At 42.7% G+C, this 16,895-nt stretch overlaps 1 protein-coding gene across 12 annotated transcripts in view; it reads left to right on the plus strand.

The window, feature by feature from the left end:
- The window catches only part of LOC129837664 (adhesion G protein-coupled receptor B1-like), a 147,070-nt gene that overhangs the window by 83,636 nt on the left and 46,539 nt on the right, over window positions 1–16,895 (plus strand). For 10 of the 12 annotated variants that reach the window (XM_055904004.1, XM_055904001.1, XM_055904003.1 and 7 more), the window contains exon 4: window positions 7,971–8,129. The exons of the other annotated variants lie outside the window; for them this stretch is intronic. In XM_055904004.1, the coding sequence (XP_055759979.1) occupies window positions 7,971–8,129 (159 nt within the window). The remainder of the gene's footprint in view (window positions 1–7,970; window positions 8,130–16,895) is intronic. 12 annotated transcript variants of the gene reach the window in all.

The raw sequence follows: 16,895 nt of genomic DNA on the forward strand, positions 1-16,895 counted from the left end.
TCTTTTCTCATTGGTGATATACCCAGGAATGACAAGCAGGGGTGGTATCCTGTCACAGCGCCCCCCCCCCCACACACACACACACACACTGTCTGGTCAGAGCCTGGCAGGCCCAAGAGAAGAGCCCATTAGCACAGACATGTCACGTGTGCTCTTCCAAACCAAAGCAGACCCACACACAAACCCTAAACCATACACATACACACACACACATACAAACCCACAACCATACACGTACACACACACACAAACAAACACACAACCACACACACACACACAGGCTCCAGGGCCCCCTCTCTCCAGCCCACCACTCTGGCAGGGGGAGATAGAACCTGAGGTTTGCCCTGACCCCCCCTTCTCTCCTCATCCACCTCCTCCTTCTCTTTCTCTATCCTTCCATCCCTCTCTTTCTCTGTGAGTCACAATGCCATCCCACGCTGTGTGGGGAGAGAAGGGCTTCAGATGTATGAGAGTATTACAGAGCGTGGTGAGAATCTACCACAGTGCACTCTGTGCTAGGAGTGTGTGTGTATGTGTGTGTGTTTCTCTCATTCTCTACACGTCCTACAGGGCAGGAGTCCAGTAGTAGCTGTCCTTGGTTTTTTAAATAGGTAACCATTCCTTTAGAACATGGAAATTAAGCAGTGTATTGTAATGTCCTTGGTTGGTAACTGTGAGACAGTAGGAGGGAGAATGATGACAGTGACACTTTCATTAGAAGAGGTACCTGGTGGGCTCCAGAATGAGTTAGAGAGACTGGAGGAGGATGAGGAGAAGAGGAGGAGGAAAGAGGATTTCAGTGGTGGGGAGTGTTTTAAGTCCCATAAAGCCCTCTAACTCTGCATACTACACATGCACACACACACACACTGCCCAGGAGGAAAATGGAGGGAGGTGAGGGGGTGGGCAATTTACTCACCATGGAGGAAATAGATACAGAGGCCCTGGCAGTAACCATAGGAACACATTAGCCTGACACCTAGCACATCGAGGACGGCTTGTAAGTAACAACCTGTAAACAACCTCCAGCTGGAGTCAAACTGTTCCTCTTTAATTGAGTTAAGGTCAAATCATCTGCTGCTTTTCTCGCTTTCCAACATTTCTCATCTCAGACACAAACAAGACGAAAACAAACATTTTCTAGATGAATTCAGAACCAAGGAAAATTCATTGTTTTCAAACTAAAGTGTTTATTATTGACAGACAAACAAGTGTGTGTGTGTGTGTGTGTGCATGTGCGCGTGTTTGTGTGTGCATGCATGTGCGTGTGTCTGTCCGTGCGTATTCGTGCTCCTATATTTTCGCCCACAACGATTTGCTAGCCCCTTATCAGAGCAGGTGTTCCTGCTTGAAGATGGATGTGTCTGGAGAAAATAAGAAAAGCCTGGTAACTTCTCTAACTCCCTCCCTCTCCATCTCCCTGTCTGTCTGTCAGTCTGATAGAGAAAGTAGAATAACCGCCATTTGATCCCTACCAGTCAAAGGACCTTTTGAGCTTTTTCTTATCGCGCCCTCTGAAGTGAAGCATCCATCTTCCGAATTGAAGTGTCTGCCTGACTGACCTGCACCTGAGAGCATACAGCCCCTCCACCTGATAGGTATTTATAGACAATAGGTCCATTCAGCCAGACTAATGGGAAGGTAAAGGCTGGAGCTGGGCTCACAGGTTATATTAGGGCTTTAAAGGGATGTTGTGCTTTAAAGGGATGTTGTGGTTTAACCCCTTGTCCCCTCTAACCCTTATGCGCTTCCGTTCCAACTTATTTAGTCCTATACCCCTGATAACTTTAACCAACATAATGTAGTCAACAACCACATTTGGAATTGCTTTTCTTTTCAGGAAAGGAATTGAATTTCCTATTCAACAATGGAAAAATCCTCATTAAAAATAAATAGTTATTTTCCAATTTAAAATTGGAATTTGAATTCATTTCCTTAATAATTCTCTGAATATAAATGTAATTTACCCCAAAATCTGCCCCACCATGCCACACCCTGACAGTTACCAGCTCCAACCTCTACAACACAAAACATAACCTCCTTTAACCATCCACATCCCTTTAAACCACAACATACCTTTAATGCCACCAATGACCTGGTAGGGGTTAAGGTTGGGAGAAGGAACTGAACGATAGGGGGTTAGAGAGGGTAGGGGGTAATGACACCAGAGGGTTGAGGATGGGAACTGAACGATAGGGGGTTAGAGAGGGTAGGGGGTAATGACACCAGAGGGTTGAGGATGGGAACTGAACGATAGGGGGTTAGAGAGGGTAGGGGGTAATGACACCAGAGGGTTGAGGATGGGAACTGAACGATAGGGGGTTAGAGAGGGTAGGGGGTAATGACACCAGAGGGTTGAGGATGGGAACTGAACGATAGGGGGTTAGAGAGGGTAAGGGGTAATGACACCAGAGGGTTGAGGGTGGGAACTGAAGGATAGGGGGTTAGAGAGGGTAGGGGGCAATGACACCAGAGGCTTGAGGATGGGAACTGAACGATAGGGGGTTAGAGAGGGTAGGGGGTAATGACACCAGAGGGTTGAGGATGGGAACTGAACGATAGGGGGTTAGAGAGGGTAAGGGGTAATGACACCAGAGGGTTGAGGATGGGAACTGAAGGATAGGGGGTTAGAGAGGGTAGGGGGTAATGACACCAGAGGGTTGAGGATGGGAACTGAAGGATAGGGGGTTAGAGAGGGTAGGGGGTAATGACACCAGAGGGTTGAGGATGGGAACTGAACGATAGGGGGTTAGAGAGGGTAGGGGGCAATGACACCAGAGGGTTGAGGATGGGAACTGAAGGATAGGGGGTTAGAGAGGGTAGGGGGTAATGACACCAGAGGGTTGAGGATGGAAACTGAAGGATAGGGGGTTAGAGAGGGTAGGGGGTAATGACACCAGAGGGTTGAGGATGGGAACTGAACGATAGGGGGTTAGAGAGGGTAGGGGGCAATGACACCAGAGGGTTGAGGATGGGAACTGAAGGATAGGGGGTTAGAGAGGGTAGGGGGTAATGACACCAGAGGGTTGAGGATGGGAACTGAAGGATAGAGGGTTAGAGAGGGTAGGGGGCAATGACACCAGAGGGTTGAGGATGGGAACTGAAGGATAGGGGGTTAGAGAGGGTAGGGGGCAATGACACCAGAGGGTTGAGGATGGGAACTGAACGATAGGGGGTTAGAGAGGGTAGGGGGTAATGACACCAGAGGGTTGAGGATGGATACTGAAGGATAGGGGGTTAGAGAGGGTAGGGGGTAATGACACCAGAGGGTTGAGGATGGGAACTGAACGATAGGGGGTTAGAGAGGGTAGGGGGTAATGACACCAGAGGGTTGAGGATGGGAACTGAAGGATAGGGGGTTAGAGAGGGTAGGGGGTAATGACACCAGAGGGTTGAGGATGGGAACTGAAGGATAGGGGGTTAGAGAGGGTAGGGGGTAATGACACCAGAGGGTTGAGGATGGGAACTGAACGATAGGGGGTTAGAGAGGGTAGGGGGTAATGACACCAGAGGGTTGAGGATGGGAACTGAAGGATAGGGGGTTAGAGAGGGTAGGGGGTAATGACACCAGAGGGTTGAGGATGGGAACTGAAGGATAGGGGGTTAGAGAGGGTAGGGGGTAATGACACCAGAGGGTTGAGGATGGGAACTGAAGGATAGAGGGTTAGAGAGGGTAGGGGGTAATGACACCAGAGGGTTGAGGATGGGAACTGAAGGATAGGGGGTTAGAGAGGGTAGGGGGTAATGACACCAGAGGGTTGAGGATGGGAACCGAACGATAGGGGGTTAGAGAGGGTAGGGGGTAATGACACCAGAGGGTTGAGGATGGGAACTGAACGATAGGGGGTTAGAGAGGGTAAGGGGTAATGACACCAGAGGGTTGAGGATGGGAACTGAACGATAGGGGGTTAGAGAGGGTAGGGGGTAATGACACCAGAGGGTTGAGGATGGAAACTGAAGGACAGGGGGTTAGAGAGGGTAAGGGGTCATTTAAAAAAAATATATATATATATATTTTACATTTATTTAACTAGGCAAGTCAGTTAATAAAGAACAAATTCTTATTTTCAATGACGGCCTAGGAACAGTGGGTTGCCTGCCTTGTTCAGTGGCAGAGCGACAGATTTTTACCTTGGCAGCTCGGGGATTCGCTCTTGCAACCTTTCGGTTACTAGTCCAACGCTCTAACCGCTAGGCTACCTGCCGCCCCTGCTGTAATGACATCAGAGAATTGAGGATGGGAACTGAGGTGCATGGAGTATAATGTCACCACCAAACTGGTAAGGGTGTTGATGTGGTGCTGGGAGGTTTGAAGTTGGAACTGAAGAATAGGAATGTTAGATGGGGTTAGAGGGAATAGGCGGTAATGTCACCATAGACCGGGTAGGGCTGTTGATATAGTGCTGGGAGGACACCTGAGTTTAGGCTTCCTGACCCCAGAGGGAGAGGAGTGAGGGAGAGGGATCGATAGGATGGGATTGTGTGAGTGCTGCTGTTCAAATATTTATCCAGAGCAGGATACTGAATGACTGACTGCAGGCACTGGATTATACCTGCTGGATGCAGCCTAAAGCACTGTCTGAATGAACACAAACAGATGGAGAGAGAGAGAGAGGGAAGGAGAGAGCGAGGGAAAAGGGAGGGAGAGAGGGTGAAGGAGAGGGTAGGAAAAAGGGAAAGAGAAAGAGATAGAGAAGAAGAAAAGAAGAGAGAGAGAGAACGAGGGAGAAGGACAAATTGTAATGTCATGGCTTTGCAGGATGTTGTCTTAGTATCCTTGACCTTTACGTCATTGATGATGAAAGTGTGTTACTTACATGTGGCCGGGGTAATTACTTTTTTAAAGGAAAATACACAGGTTGTTCTCACTGTCTCTCTATCTCTTCATGTATTAATTTTCAATGATGTGTGCTCTCATGTGCAGACAAAGACAATGTAGAACATCTAGCAAACTTTACACATGAACTATCATACAGTATATTCCCCTTTCTCTCCCTCCTTATCTCTCTGTCACTTTCCCTTTTCCTCATCCCCTACCAACCTCTCTCTCCTTCCCTATCTCTCCCTTCCCCCTCTCTCCCTCTCCCCTCTCTCTCTCCTTCCCTCCCTTGCTCTTTCTGCCCCCCCCCCCCCCCCCCCCCCCCTCTCTCTCTGTGTGTGTGCGTGTTATCTCCAGCCTGCAGTTGACTGCTTCTGTCCTCTGGGTGTCAGCACTAGCCGTGTGATAGAGCTCAACCATACAGCCGCTCAGCCCAGACACTAATCACACAAGACTTGTATGCACACACACACACACACACACACACACACACACACACACACACACACACACACACACACACACACACACACACACACACACACACACACACACACACACACACACACACACACACACACACACACAGAGATATGTACACATAATACTCACAGGCCTATATACAGTAGATTCGCGGAAACTCATACCGTCATTATTATGCTCATTCAGAGATACACAACTATCGATTATATTTATTATGCAGTCTTTACCCCTTCATTCCTTCCCTCTTTCTTTCTCTTTCTCTCTCTCTCTCTCTCTCTCTCTCTCTTACTCTCTCTCTCTCTTAAGATAGGGTTACATTAGCTGTATTGATTGTAGAGGGGTGATTTCCGGGGGGTTGGAGAGTTTGCCTGGTATTGATGATTTCAGTTGGAGCAGGAACCTGATATGTAATGGAGATGCCAGTGCAGCCGTCACAGTGCTCCAACTGGGAGGGGAAGGTGACTTTCAGAAGAAGTTAACTACGAAAGATGGACACCCATGCATGCACGCACACACAAATACACGTACAGTACACACACTGCAAACTGCACCACATATATTTGAATGAGTGTGCATGTGTGCTTGAGAGATAAAGGAAGGAGAAAGTACAGTATGAGATTTGGAGATATGTAGAGAGGGAGGACAGAAGAACAGTCAATAAGAGTGAGGGAGGACAGAGGCGAAGAGAGGGAGTAAAGCGGAAAGAGGAGGAGAGATAGGAGGAAGTTTTAGTGTGATGAAGGAGTGACTGAGACTGCAATGGGTTTAGATACACAGGGCTGGGTTAGGCTGTGCTGGGCTGTGCTGTGCTGTAAAGCCCAACAATTGAAGTCCACTGAATTATTGAGAACATAATTAAATGTCCTTGAGGACAGAGAAAGAAAACTCTGCATGATTCTCTCCCGTCTTCTTCCACCCTGCCTGACTGGGATTATTGGACAACAAAAGTTCATAATCTTCTGTCATTTCTCTGAGATAATCTTATCTGCAAATTGAGTTTTTGTTCTCTCTCTCACTCTTTCACACTCTACCCCCTCTCTCCCTTTCTCTCTCTCAATCCCCTCTCTCTTTCTCTGTCCAAAACGTTTATTTGACAGACACACTTCCCTCCATGGAAACAGCACTCTGTCATTCTCTCTGTATTCATATGCTGCAGCATTTCATCCTAAAAAGCCCAATATGGTTCAAGGGGAAGAGGAGCTGAAGGTTATTTTTACCCTCTTCATTTGCCCCTAGGAGCAGTCAATGTGCCACAATGCATCCATTTAAAATAGCATTGGGTGGAGTGGGTGGAGGGCTTTTTTAGTGCACATTTAAAATTGAGTGTGTGTATGAAGGGGGAGGTACTGTACTTGTCATTGTTTGGGTGGGTGCTTGACTTTGCTCTGACTGGTGGACAGGGTGTTTTGGTATTGTGCTGTTCAGCAGAGTTATTTATTGTTCTCCCATTGGATGTTTTGGTGGATTACTGTTAACGCTGCCTGGGATTCGATGATGGAGATTGACTCTGGTCACAGAAACTTAAACAAATCCAATTTCACAGTCACAAGTAAACAATCTGGCCTCAGTCGGTCATCCTGGAGAAAACAAATGGGTATTGACTGTGCTCAGTGGTGCATGGTCAACAGCTAAATTCAGAAACAATATTGAGGCTTTTTTCCATTTAAATTTTTTTTTCTCGGTCCTTAGATTGTGTGGATGGAATTAATTTAAAGCTTGGATTAACTGGGTGTAAAACATTTTCATGAAACATTGCCCCTCTTCACTTTCCTCTCTCTCTCTCTCTCTCTCTCTCTCTCTCTCTCTCTCTCTCTCTCTCTCCTCTCTCTCTCTCTCTCTCTCTCTCTCTCTCTCTCTCTCTCTCTCTCTCTCTCTCTCTCTCTCTCTCTCTCTCTCTCTCTCTCTCTCTCTCTCTCTCTCTCTCTCTCTCTCTCTCTCTCTCTCTCTCTCTCTCTCTCTCTCTCTCTCTCTCTCCTCCTCTCAATTAACTGTTTCAAGTGCACTATGCACTTCAAGGCCCTCCCTTCCTTCTCACCCTACCCCGCCGGTTGCCCTGAGGAAACTGATTTGCGAGTAATTAAAACTGTGTGTGTCTGGATGTCATCCAGCATCATGTTCTATTCATGCAGATTAATACATATTTGTGGGGGCCTGTGGGAGCTGAAAGGCATCTGTCTGCCCCATTAAACATTCATGAACTATAGGACTAAGAGAAGACACACAGGCGGTGTCCCAAATGCTACCCTATCCCTTATATAGTGCATTACTTTTGATCAGGGCCCAGTGCACTATATAGGGAATAGGGTACCATTTGGGATGCAGCCTTAGAGAAGAATACCATTCAGCTACTGCTACTTACACGCTCCCCCTCCTCCTCTTCCTCATAACTGCAGCCATATCTTAATGGAGCACCATTAAATGAGAATTGCTGGACAGGGAATCTGAAATGACAATGACATTTATCACTCCTGTACACCTTTATGTTTTAATTTAAAGGGACGTTTCGCACGAAAACAGTGGCTAACTCTGTGTGTGTGTGTGTGTGTGTGTGTGTGTGTGTGTGTGTGTGTGTGTGTGTGTGTGTGTGTGTGTGTGTGTGTGTGTGTGTGTGTGTGTGTGTGTGTGTGTGTGTGTGTGTGTGTGTGTGTGTGTGTGTCTGCCCCTACAGGTGGCTGGAGTGTGTGGGCGGAGTGGGCGGAGTGCAGCAGTGACTGTGGTGGTGGTGTTCAGACCAGGAGCCGTACCTGTCAATCTCCCCCAGAGGAGAAATACCTGTGTGAGGGAGTAGTGGAGGAGGGGAGGCCCTGTAACCCTCAGCCCTGCAGTGGTGAGCTTGACAAAGACATTGCCCCGACCATGTGTGTGCGTACCTGTGTGTATGTGTGTGTTTTTTTCTCTATGTGTGTGTGTGTAAGTTGTGCGTGCGTGTGGATAAGTGCGTGTGGGTATGCGTGTGTCTGTGAGTGTGCATTAGTGATGTGCGGGTTGACTCATAACCTGCAGTCCCTGTAGTTATATATCCCTGCAGTTACATACCTGTAGTTATATCCCTGTAGTTACATCCCTGTAGTTATATCCCTGTAGTTATATCCCTGTAGTTATATCCCTGTAGTTACATCCCTGTAGTTATATCCCTGTAGTTATATCCCTGTAGTTATATCCCTGTAGTTATATCCCTGTAGTTACATCCCTGTAGTTATATCCCTGCAGTTATATCCCTGTAGTTATATCCCTGTAGTTATATCCCTGTAGTTATATCCCTGTAGTTATATCCCTGCAGTTACATCCCTGTAGTTATATCCCTGTAGTTACATACCTGTAGTTATATCCCTGTAGTTATATCCCTGTAGTTATATCCCTGTAGTTATATCCCTGTAGTTATTTCCCTGCGGTTATATCCCTGTAGTTATATCCCTGTAGTTATATCCCTGTAGTTATATCCCTGTAGTTATATCCCTGCAGCTATATCCCTGCAGTTATATCCCTGCAGTTATATCCCTGTAGTTACATCCCTGTAGTTACATCACTGTAGTTATATCCCTGTAGTTATATCCCTGCAGTTATATCCCTGCAGTTACATCCCTGCAGTTACATCCCTGTAGTTACATCCCTGTAGTAATATCCCTGCAGTTACATCCCTGCAGTTATATCCCTGTAGTTACATCACTGTAGTTATATCCCTGTAGTTACATCCCTGTAGTTACATCACTGTAGTTATATCCCTGTAGTTATATCCCTGTAGTTACATCCCTGCAGTAATATCCCTGCAGTTATATCCCTGTAGTTACATCCCTGTAGTAATATCCCTGCAGTTATATCCCTATAGTTACATCCCTGTAGTAATATCCCTGCAGTTATATCCCTATAGTTACATCCCTGTATTTATATCCCTGTAGTTATATCCCTGTAGTTATATCCCTGAATTTATATCCCTGCAGTTATATCCCTGTAGTTATATCCCTGTAGTTACATCCCTGTAGTTACATCCCTGTAGTTATATCCCTGAATTTACATCCCTGTAGTTATATCCCTGTAGTCATATATCCCTGTAGTTACATATCTGTAGTTATATCCCTGTAGTTATTTCCCTGCAGTTATATCCCTGTAGTTATATCCCTGTAGTTATATCCCTGTAGTTGTATCCCTGCAGTTATATCCCTGTAGTTATATCCTTGTAGTTATATCCCTGTATTTATATCCCTGTAGTTATATCCCTGTAGTTATATCCCTGTAGTTATATCCCTGTAGTTATATCCCTGTAGTTATATCCCTGTAGTTATACCCCTGTAGTTATATCCCTGTAGTTATATCCCTGCAGTTACATCCCTGTAGTGATATCCCTGTAGTTATATCCCTGTAGTTATATCCCTGTAGTTATATCCCTGTAGTTATATCCCTGCAGTTACATCCCTGTAGTTATATCTCTGCAGTTATATCCCTGTATTTATATCCCTGCAGTTACATCCCTGTAGTTATATCCCTGTAGTTATATCCCTGTAGTTATATCCCTGCAGTTATATCCCTGTAGTTATATCCCTGCAGTTATATCCCTGTAGTTATATCCCTGTAGTTATATCCCTGTAGTTACATCCCTGCAGTTATATCCCTGTAGTTATATCCCTGCAGTTATATCCCTATAGTTACATCACTGTAGTTATATCCCTATAGTTACATCACTGTAGTTATATCCCTATAGTTATATCCCTGTAGTTATATCCCTGCAGTTATATCCCTGCAGTTACATCCCTGTAGTTATATCCCTATAGTTATATCCCTATAGTTATATCCCTGTAGTTATATCCCTGCAGTTATATCCCTGCAGTTACATCCCTGTAGTTATATCCCTATAGTTACATCACTGTAGTTATATCCCTGTAGTTATATATCCCTGCAGTTACATCCCTGCAGTTATATCCCTGTAGTTATATCCCTGCAGTTATATCCCTATAGTTATATCCCTGCAGTTATATCCCTGTAGTTATATCCCTGCAGTTACATCCCTGTAGTTATATCCCTGTAGTTATATCCCTGTAGTTACATCCCTGCAGTTATATCCCTGTAGTTATATCCCTATAGTCACATCACTGTAGTTATATCCCTGTAGTTATATCCCTGTAGTTATATCCCTGTAGTTATATCCCTGTAGTTATATCCCTATAGTCACATCACTGTAGTTATATCCCTGTAGTTATATCCCTGTAGTTATATCCCTGTAGTTATATCCCTGCAGTTATATCCCTGTAGTTATATCCCTGTAGTTATATCCCTGTAGTTATATCCCTGTAGTTATATCCCTGTAGTTATATCCCTGTAGTTATATCCCTGCAGTTATATCCCTGTAGTTATATCCCTGCAGTTATATCCCTGTAGTTATATCCCTGTAGTTATATCCCTGTAGTTATATCCCTGTAGTTATATCCCTGTAGTTATATCCCTGCAGTTATATCCCTGTAGTTATATCCCTGTAGTTATATCCCTGTAGTTACATCCCTGCAGTTATATCCCTGTAGTTATATCCTTGCAGTTATATCCCTATAGTTACATCACTGTAGTTATATCCCTATAGTTACATCACTGTAGTTATATCCCTATAGTTATATCCCTGTAGTTATATCCCTGCAGTTATATCCCTGCAGTTACATCCCTGTAGTTATATCCCTGTAGTTATATCCCTATAGTTATATCCCTGTAGTTATATCCCTGCAGTTATATCCCTGCAGTTACATCCCTGTAGTTATATCCCTATAGTTACATCACTGTAGTTATATCCCTGTAGTTATATATCCCTGCAGTTACATCCCTGCAGTTATATCCCTGTAGTTATATCCCTGCAGTTATATCCCTATAGTTATATCCCTGCAGTTATATCCCTGTAGTTATATCCCTGCAGTTACATCCCTGTAGTTATATCCCTGTAGTTATATCCCTATAGTTATATCCCTGTAGTTATATCCCTGCAGTTATATCCCTGCAGTTATATCCCTATAGTTATATCCCTGCAGTTATATCCCTGTAGTTATATCCCTGTAGTTATATCCCTGTAGTTATATCCCTGTAGTTATATCCCTGTAGTTATATCCCTGCAGTTACATCCCTATAGTTATATCCCTGTAGTTATATCCCTGTAGTTACATCCCTGTAGTTATTTCCCTGTAGTTATATCCCTGCAGTTATATCCCTGTAGTTATATCCCTGTAGTTACATCCCTGCAGTTATATCCCTGTAGTTATATCCCTGCAGTTATATCCCTATAGTTATATCCCTGCAGTTATATCCCTGTAGTTATATCCCTGCAGTTACATCCCTGTAGTTATATCCCTGTAGTTATATCCCTATAGTTATATCCCTGTAGTTATATCCCTGCAGTTATATCCCTGCAGTTATATCCCTATAGTTATATCCCTGCAGTTATATCCCTGTAGTTATATCCCTGTAGTTATATCCCTGTAGTTATATCCCTGTAGTTATATCCCTGTAGTTATATCCCTGCAGTTACATCCCTATAGTTATATCCCTGTAGTTATATCCCTGTAGTTACATCCCTGTAGTTATTTCCCTGTAGTTATATCCCTGCAGTTATATCCCTGTAGTTATATCCCTGTAGTTACATCCCTGCAGTTATATCCCTGTAGTTATATCCCTGCAGTTATATCCCTGTAGTTACATCCCTGCAGTTATATCCCTGCAGTTATATCCCTGCAGTTATATCCCTATAGTTATATCCCTGTAGTTATATCCCTGCAGTTATATCCCTGCAGTTATATCCCTGTAGTTATATCCCTGTAGTTATTTCCCTGTAGTTACATCCCTGCAGTTATATCCCTGTAGTTATATCCCTGCAGTTATATCCCTATAGTTACATCACTGTAGTTATATCCCTATAGTTACATCACTGTAGTTATATCCCTATAGTTATATCCCTGTAGTTATATCCCTGCAGTTATATCCCTGCAGTTACATCCCTGTAGTTATATCCCTGTAGTTACATCCCTGTAGTTATATCCCTGTAGTTATATCCCTGTAGTTATATCCCTGTAGTTACATCCCTGTAGTTATATCCCTGTAGTTATATCCCTGTAGTTATATCCCTGTAGTTATATCCCTGTAGTTATATCCCTGTAGTTACATCCCTGTAGTTATATCCCTGTAGTTACATCCCTGTAGTTACATCACTGTAGTTATATCCCTGTAGTTATATCCCTGCAGTTATATCCCTATAGTTACATCCCTGTAGTTATATCCCTGTAGTTATATCCCTGTAGTTATTTCCCTGCGGTTATATCCCTGTAGTTATATCCCTGTAGTTATATCCCTGTAGTTATATCCCTGTAGTTATATCCCTGCAGCTATATCCCTGTAGTTATATCCCTGTAGTTATAAACCTGTAGTTATATCCCTGTAGTTATTTCCCTGTAGTTATATCCCTGTAGTTATATCCCTGTAGTTATATCCCTGTAGTTATATCCCTGCAGTTATATCCCTGTAGTTATATCCCTGTAGTTATATCCCTGTGGTTATTTCCCTGCGGTTATATCCCTGTAGTTATATCCCTGTAGTTATATCCCTGTAGTTATATCCCTGTAGTTATATCCCTGCAGCTATATCCCTGCAGTTATATCCCTGCAGTTATATCCCTGTAGTTACATCCCTGTAGTTACATCACTGTAGTTATATCCCTGTAGTTATATCCCTGCAGTTATATCCCTGCAGTTACATCCCTGCAGTTACATCCCTGTAGTTACATCCCTGTAGTTACATCACTGTAGTTATATCCCTGTAGTTTCATCCCTGTAGTTACATCACTGTAGTTATATCCCTGTAGTTATATCCCTGTAGTTACATCACTGTAGTTATATCCCTGTAGTTTCATCCCTGTAGTTACATCACTGTAGTTATATCCCTGTAGTTATATCCCTGTAGTTACATCCCTGTAGTAATATCCCTGCAGTTATATCCCTGTAGTTACATCCCTGTAGTAATATCCCTGCAGTTATATCCCTATAGTTACATCCCTGTAGTAATATCCCTGCAGTTATATCCCTATAGTTACATCCCTGTATTTATATCCCTGTAGTTATATCCCTGTAGTTATATCCCTGAATTTATATCCCTGCAGTTATATCCCTGTAGTTATATCCCTGTAGTTACATCCCTGTAGTTACATCCCTGTAGTTATATCCCTGAATTTACATCCCTGTAGTTATATCCCTGTAGTCATATATCCCTGCAGTTACATATCTGTAGTTATATCCCTGTAGTTATTTCCCTGCAGTTATATCCCTGTAGTTATATCCCTGTAGTTATACCCCTGTAGTTATATCCCTGTAGTTATATCCCTGCAGTTACATCCCTGTAGTGATATCCCTGTAGTTATATCCCTGTAGTTATATCCCTGTAGTTATATCCCTGTAGTTATATCCCTGCAGTTACATCCCTGTAGTTATATCCCTGCAGTTATATCCCTGTATTTATATCCCTGCAGTTATATCCCTGTAGTTATATCCCTGTAGTTATATCCCTGTAGTTATATCCCTGTAGTTATATCCCTGCAGTTACATCCCTGTAGTTATATCCCTGTAGTTATATCCCTGCAGTTACATCCCTGTAGTTATATCTCTGCAGTTATATCCCTGTATTTATATCCCTGCAGTTACATCCCTGTAGTTATATCCCTGTAGTTATATCCCTGTAGTTATATCCCTGCAGTTATATCCCTGTAGTTATATCCCTGCAGTTATATCCCTGTAGTTATATCCCTGTAGTTATATCCCTGTAGTTACATCCCTGCAGTTATATCCCTGTAGTTATATCCCTGCAGTTATATCCCTATAGTTACATCACTGTAGTTATATCCCTATAGTTACATCACTGTAGTTATATCCCTATAGTTATATCCCTGTAGTTATATCCCTGCAGTTATATCCCTGCAGTTACATCCCTGTAGTTATATCCCTGTAGTTATATCCCTATAGTTATATCCCTGTAGTTATATCCGTGCAGTTATATCCCTGCAGTTACATCCCTGTAGTTATATCCCTATAGTTACATCACTGTAGTTATATCCCTGTAGTTATATATCCCTGCAGTTACATCCCTGCAGTTATATCCCTGTAGTTATATCCCTGCAGTTATATCCCTATAGTTATATCCCTGCAGTTATATCCCTGTAGTTATATCCCTGCAGTTACATCCCTGTAGTTATATCCCTGTAGTTATATCCCTGTAGTTACATCCCTGCAGTTATATCCCTGTAGTTATATCCCTATAGTCACATCACTGTAGTTATATCCCTGTAGTTATTTCCCTGTAGTTATATCCCTGTAGTTATATCCCTGTAGTTATATCCCTGTAGTTATATCCCTGCAGTTATATCCCTGTAGTTATATCCCTGTAGTTATATCCCTGTAGTTATATCCCTGTAGTTATATCCCTGTAGTTATATCCCTGTAGTTATATCCCTGCAGTTATATCCCTGTAGTTATATCCCTGCAGTTATATCCCTGTAGTTATATCCCTGTAGTTATATCCCTGTAGTTATATCCCTGTAGTTATATCCCTGTAGTTATATCCCTGCAGTTATATCCCTGTAGTTATATCCCTGTAGTTATATCCCTGTAGTTACATCCCTGCAGTTATATCCCTGTAGTTATATCCCTGCAGTTATATCCCTATAGTTACATCACTGTAGTTATATCCCTATAGTTACATCACTGTAGTTATATCCCTGTAGTTATATATCCCTGCAGTTACATCCCTGCAGTTATATCCCTGTAGTTATATCCCTGCAGTTATATCCCTATAGTTATATCCCTGCAGTTATATCCCTGTAGTTATATCCCTGCAGTTACATCCCTGTAGTTATATCCCTGTAGTTATATCCCTGTAGTTACATCCCTGCAGTTATATCCCTGTAGTTATATCCCTATAGTCACATCACTGTAGTTATATCCCTGTAGTTATATCCCTGTAGTTATATCCCTGTAGTTATATCCCTGTAGTTATATCCCTATAGTCACATCACTGTAGTTATATCCCTGTAGTTATATCCCTGTAGTTATATCCCTGTAGTTATATCCCTGCAGTTATATCCCTGTAGTTATATCCCTGTAGTTATATCCCTGTAGTTATATCCCTGTAGTTATATCCCTGTAGTTATATCCCTGTAGTTATATCCCTGCAGTTATATCCCTGTAGTTATATCCCTGCAGTTATATCCCTGTAGTTATATCCCTGTAGTTATATCCCTGTAGTTATATCCCTGTAGTTATATCCCTGTAGTTATATCCCTGCAGTTATATCCCTGTAGTTATATCCCTGTAGTTATATCCCTGTAGTTACATCCCTGCAGTTATATCCCTGTAGTTATATCCCTGCAGTTATATCCCTATAGTTACATCACTGTAGTTATATCCCTATAGTTACATCACTGTAGTTATATCCCTGTAGTTATATCCCTGTAGTTATATCCCTGTAGTTATATCCCTGTAGTTATATCCCTGCAGTTACATCCCTGTAGTTATATCCCTGTAGTTATATCCCTATAGTTATATCCCTGTAGTTATATCCCTGCAGTTATATCCCTGCAGTTACATCCCTGTAGTTATATCCCTATAGTTACATCACTGTAGTTATATCCCTGTAGTTATATATCCCTGCAGTTACATCCCTGCAGTTATATCCCTGTAGTTATATCCCTGCAGTTATATCCCTATAGTTATATCCCTGCAGTTATATCCCTGTAGTTATATCCCTGCAGTTACATCCCTGTAGTTATATCCCTGTAGTTATATCCCTATAGTTATATCCCTGTAGTTATATCCCTGCAGTTATATCCCTGCAGTTATATCCCTATAGTTATATCCCTGCAGTTATATCCCTGTAGTTATATCCCTGTAGTTATATCCCTGCAGTTACATCCCTGTAGTTATATCTCTGCAGTTACATCCCTGTAGTTATATCCCTGTAGTTACATCCCTGTAGTTATATCCCTGTAGTTATATCCCTGTAGTTACATCCCTGTAGTTATATCCCTGTAGTTATTTCCCTGCAGTTATATCCCTACAGTTATATCCCTATAGTTACATCACTGTAGTTATATCTCTGCAGTTATATCCCTGCAGTTATATCCCTATAGTTATATCCCTGCAGTTATATCCCTGTAGTTATTTCCCTGCAGTTATATCCCTACAGTTATATCCCTGTAGTTATATCCCTGCAGTTTTATCCCTGTAGTTATATCCCTGCAGTTATATCCCTATAGTTACATCCCTGCAGTTATATCCCTGCAGTTACATCCCTGTAGTAATATCCCTGTAGTTATATCCCTGTAGTTACATCCCTGTAGTTATATCCCTGTAGTTATATCCCTGCAGTTATATCCCTGTAGTTATATCCCTGTAGTTATATCCCTGTAGTTATATCCCTGCAGTTATATCCCTACAGTTATATCCCTATAGTTATATCCCTGCAGTTATATCCCTGTAGTTATATCCCTGCAGTTACATCCCTGTAGTTATATCCCTATAGTTATATCCCTGTAGTTATATCCCTGTAGTTATATCCCTGTAGTTATATCCCTGTAGTTATATCCCTG

Source organism: Salvelinus fontinalis, chromosome 38 (genome assembly GCF_029448725.1).
Source record: "Salvelinus fontinalis isolate EN_2023a chromosome 38, ASM2944872v1, whole genome shotgun sequence".
NCBI classification, from domain to species: domain Eukaryota; kingdom Metazoa; phylum Chordata; class Actinopteri; order Salmoniformes; family Salmonidae; genus Salvelinus; species Salvelinus fontinalis.